This window comes from Contarinia nasturtii, unplaced genomic scaffold, assembly GCF_009176525.2.
Source record: "Contarinia nasturtii isolate CC-2019 unplaced genomic scaffold, AAFC_CNas_1.1 Cnas_scaffold_745, whole genome shotgun sequence".
In the NCBI taxonomy this organism is placed as follows: domain Eukaryota; kingdom Metazoa; phylum Arthropoda; class Insecta; order Diptera; family Cecidomyiidae; genus Contarinia; species Contarinia nasturtii.
Window position 1 is genome coordinate 2880158 of NW_022198093.1, and position 5043 is coordinate 2885200.

General features: G+C 31.9%; 1 protein-coding gene across 1 annotated transcript; it reads right to left on the minus strand.

Moving 5' to 3' along the window:
- Positions 1 to 1267: 1267 nt before the first annotated feature.
- Positions 1268 to 5017, minus strand: LOC116341548 (neuronal acetylcholine receptor subunit alpha-7-like). Its single transcript, XM_031768679.1, has 9 exons — positions 4949 to 5017; positions 4643 to 4767; positions 3776 to 3952; positions 3464 to 3658; positions 3316 to 3386; positions 3121 to 3246; positions 2701 to 3038; positions 2499 to 2619; positions 1268 to 2402 (listed from the first exon to the last, which is right to left on the minus strand). The coding sequence occupies exons 1-9, from the start codon at positions 4999 to 5001 to the stop codon at positions 2250 to 2252; spliced, it is 1359 nt and encodes a 452-aa protein (XP_031624539.1). The 5' UTR covers positions 5002 to 5017; the 3' UTR covers positions 1268 to 2249.
- Between the last annotated feature and the right edge of the window lie 26 nt (positions 5018 to 5043).

Consider the following 5043-nt stretch of genomic DNA (forward strand, 5'->3'; position numbering starts at 1 on the left):
TTTTTTTTTTTTTTTTTTTTTTTTGTCTTCTAGATTTAAAGGAATTTTAGACTCACTGAGACTATTTATTCGGTAATCGATCGATCATTGAAATATCATTATTGTAGCTTCATCACACACCCAATCTCGACATTATGCTATTTCCCAAGTTCTGTAATTTGTTTTAAATTTACTCGATAATTTTAGGTTTGTTTTAAACTTTAAATTTAATTTCTCATTATAATGTATAATATATACTACTGCGATAAGTAGTAAAACGTTATAAAATAATTTTTATCTAGTTTTTTTACGATATTTCTTTCATTTCTCTCTCTATTTTCTGTCTTTTTTATGTATTCATTTGCTTCAATATTTTTGAATCCTTTTATGCTTTTTTGTTTCTTTATTTTGTTGAATAGTCACTCTCATTTCGTTAATTTGTAACTCTGTACATATAATTTCAAAATGTGTGTGTTTTGTTGACGTTTTGTCCGTTTAGTTGGTTTGAATGTAGAATGCGAATCACTCTCTAAATATAATGCTTGTATGTGTGTGTATGTTTCTTTCTTGTTTTATTTTTTCTATTCGGAATTTTTTTTCAATTGGTAAACAAAAGCAGATGAAAAATATCAACATGCGTGTATTTTATTTGGTTTCTTCTTGGAAATTGCTATTTCGATTGCAAATATTTTTTTCTTCTCATATATTGTTGTTATTATGTGCTTTCTCTCTTTTTTTAAATGGGAATCAAGCCATTTGATAAAGAAAAATATGCCCCGAATGTGTATACTCTATATGTGAAACATTACATGAAAAATATACGTACGAAATGGATTTTATTATTATTCGAATGACTCTTGTGCGACTTTTTATTGTTTGTTTTGTTGTTTGGTTGAGGGGGGGAAGGCCTTTATATGTATAATATCATAATATCAACATCGTTAAAGCAAAACCGAAAATGATATGGAACCTAAGAATATAATGAGAGGTGATGTGTGAGCGAATAAGAATATAAATAATCGACACAAATCGTTGAAAATAAAAGAAAAATGCAATGCATTTAATCCATTAAACTGAATTGCTTCAAATGTCTTTTTCTTTTTAATTTCTATTTATATAGAAAAAACGGACTAAAAATATATTATCATTCACTGTGTGTATTGTGTCTTTTTTTTGGCTTTTTGCGTTGTTTCAATTTTAGATATATTTTTTTTTCTTTAACGAATTTCTAGAAATGAAATATTACTTATTTGCTCTTTTCAAATCGTTTTTTTTTTTTTTTTTTTTTTTTCAATTTCGAAATCGGGATGAAACAATTGTGTGACTTTAAAAAATGTTTCGCTATTACATCAATTAAGTAACAAATTGATTTGAAAAATGAAAAATATAACACAAACTTCACACTTTTATCGAAAAATGATTAACAACGAATGTGATTTTCATATGCCAATTGGATTTTAAATTTTGTTTGTTGCTCATGGATCATGATCATTCGATTATTAATAATAAAATGTAGTATGTGTTTTTCTTTTCGATATATTGCGCCAATTGAGATAAGAAACAAACACCACTTTGTTCAAAGTTTATTAAATACAATACACTATCAACATATATTCCCGAGTACGGCCGCTCGACCATTCGTAGGACCTTTTGAAATAAATTCAATTTATTTGTAATTTTTTTTTGTAATTTTAAAATTTTTCAGCGTTTTTTTTTTGTTGCTTTTCGATTTGGATTTGCATCCGTCTGTTTGGCCTAACATGTTGGACCGCTTAACACTTATCTGCACATTGAATATAATGTAACTGATATTGCTATATTTGTAATTCGTTTGCATTTGTTTATAGAAGACTTTTTTGGCAAATTTTAAGAAAATGATGTATGAAAACATGAAAATGCTCGGTACTGTTTTTCTGCTTGCTCAAGAATTTGCGTGTCTGATGATCAATTTTGTGCTTTTCGACAGCAGATAAGTGTTCAACAGAAAGTTCGTTTTTTATTTCGAAAATCGTTTAGTTTTCTTTCAATTTTTTTTTTGTTTTACTTGATTGGTGTGCTGGGGGATCCTAGTCGTGGGATGTTCTTCTGTTGATGTGACTGTTTTGGAGAATTTTTTTTTTCATTCGCGAATTGTTTTACTTATGTATTGTGTATGTGTTGAATTTTTTTTGTATTTTGTTTTTGTGATTTTAAAAATTTTCCGTTAGTACATCAATTAGTAACAAATTGATTTTGTGTAAAAACCAATAACAATGATTCCGTCGAAACAGCTACGACACGATGATATGGGGAGCGCTGAGTAAAACGCAAACAGTCGCGATGATGGTGAATAGGGTGAAAATAATAAGGCACAGTCTATCAACGACCATTGCTGCAAATTTCCAATCACGTGCTACGTCATGATCTTCATCTTCTTTTCGTAACTGTGTTTTGAGGGGAGAGAGAGAGAGCGTGCGGTCTCATAAGTTTCAGCACAAACATTTGCGCACTAATGCATTTCAAGATAAAGTCAAACTTACCTGATCGGTAATGAAACGTATTTCCTTCAATATTAGCGACAATTCGTAGTCTGCTGATGACTTCATGCATGTATGTATCGGTGGAATTCCATCCCCAATCGCGTTTTCATCTTCACTAGAACTGCAATGACAGATATTTATTGATTAGAAAATGTAAAACAATTTCATCGAAAGTTTCTTCGAACGGAAGAAGAAAGTTTACCTAAAAACACTGCGGAAATAACTTGAATTTGGTGGCAATGTGCTGCTGCTACCAACGCCACCGCCCGGTAATAATGGTCGACAATTATTGTGCCGGAAATCATCGTTGATATCAAGAACATTAGCTAAAAGTGATTTTGAGCATCGCTGCTTCAATTCGACATCGGTTAGAATATTTAAATGGTTATTTTGTGGAAGATGATGATGGGATTTATTTGGTTGTTCGGAACTATTTGAGCATGGCGTTGGCGGATAATCCATTGGCATCTGTGTACCTCGACCCGGTGGTCGATTCATTCGTAATATTAATGGCAGCCAGTATAAAAACACTAACCGCACCTACAATAAACCAAATTCAAAATAAAAATGTTCAATATTCGACATTTTTTTCCACATTATTTTCTTGTGTCACTTGTCTTACCCAGTCTGACATTTCGTGTGTATCGGCACTCCTATGATGGTAATTAAGAATGAGAATGGTCGACACAACTGATGAGGCAACCATAAACATAATACTATTGAAATATGTTCCTAATAATGGTACAGCCTGTAAAAAAGGAAGAAACAATTGAAAAAATGTGTCTTATTTTGTCAATAATGCGTTGTATTTGCTTACATCACTCGTTGCTGGCATCGTTTCTGCCACCATATTCAAAAACACCGTCAAAGACAACAGGATTGTAACACCTGAGGGGAACAGAGAAAAAAATCACCCATTAATAAAAAAATCAACGACAAAATCGAATGTTTTCTTGAAGACTTACCGAGTGACAATTTTTCCCCCGAATCAGGAGGTAAAGCAAAACCTAACAGTGCCATCGAAGCAATTAACACACACGGTACAATCAAATTAAAAAAATAATAAAGTGTACGGCGACGAATTATAATTGAAAACGTAATATCAATATAAGGTTCTGGGCAGCAATTGTAATATATTTGGTTACGTTTTCCAGGCACACCTATAAACACAAACACAATTCAAATAATTAATTTATTATAAGTCTTTGTATCTGTTGGAATATTTTTATTAATTTTTGTTTGAAAATTCTCAAAGAACAAAAATAACATCAACTCACCTAATAGTTCCCATTCACCATTTGTGACAAAACTACTCAAATCCCCGCCCATTTCATCTTGAAGTTGCAAATCCAATTGAAAACCGTCATAAGTCCAAGAGCCAAATTTCATTTCGCATCGTTGATCATCGAAGGGAAACCATGTGATATCAATTTTACATGTCGACTTAAATATTCCTGTTTGATAAAACAAAAAGAATAAAATTGCCACATTTATTACCATAGCATTGCTTTGGAAAAAGACAAAAAAGCACGTTCATGAAATTTATAATTCATTTAAAATGGAAAGAATGAGTCGATTGTTTAATGAAATTAAATTTGAGATTCGTTAAAATTTATCAAATTTGTGGTTTATTTGAACAAATCTCAAGAGCTTGATGCAAGTCAATCAAAATATTTTGGGAGCCAATACACGTAACAGCATGTTAAATAAATCGGTGGTAATATTAGTCTTGATTAACGTCATTAATCACATAAATGACGTAATTTATTTGCTATTCTCAAAATTAGATTAATGTTCGGCTGTTGAACGGGAGAGCACACACACACCATGCACAAACTTCGTCCTGATGGTCACGATTTGTGTCAAAGCAGAACAAGAGTGAAAGTTTTCACTTTTAATGTAGTATAGAAAATTGAAATCGCATGTATTGACCCTATAACAGTAAAAAAACGTGTTCAAAAACGTGACGATGACGACGATTCGATTACATCTCTCTATATATTTTCTTTTTATTCAATCCCGACTCGCTGCACACGAGTCTTTCGACTGCATACAATAGCAACAACAATAACAATCTAATAATAACAACAACAACAACAACAAAATATGAAATAACAATAAAGCATCATGTGGTGTTTACTGACCGGGTGGTATATACACGCAACTTCCATTATTTCGAACGACTACATTGGTTGGGTATGTGCCATCGAAACCTTCGTCCGCTGAGTTGTACATCAGAACGTCTGGCTTCCATATTCGATGCGGGGGTCTATGAATTTGGCAACGAACAAAATGAAAATGAAACGATATGAAAAAAAAGAAAACAGATTGAAATTTAGATTATGAAGAAACAGAAGAAGAAAAAATTGAAAATGCATCGAATGAAAAACTGTCCACGTTGGCCTTGAACTATGTCTTTAAAACTAGATGCATTATGGAAAATTGCTTACATTCGCAAGTCTTTGACACCGCCAAAGTCCGATGTGTTCCATCTTAAATTCATATCATTCCATTCCTGTTGAGAGAAAAAAAAGTATTGATGTAT

Coding starts and splice junctions, on each gene's coding strand:
- LOC116341548 (XM_031768679.1), bottom strand. CDS start 5,001: ATGAATTTAAGATGGAACACATCGGACTTTGGCGGTGTCAAAGACTTG. Junction 3,247..3,315: donor CGATGCCAGCAACGAGTGAT/GTAAGCAAATAC, acceptor CCTTTTTTACAG/GCTGTACCATTATTAGGAAC. Junction 3,039..3,120: donor CACACGAAATGTCAGACTGG/GTAAGACAAGTG, acceptor GGTTTATTGTAG/GTGCGGTTAGTGTTTTTATA.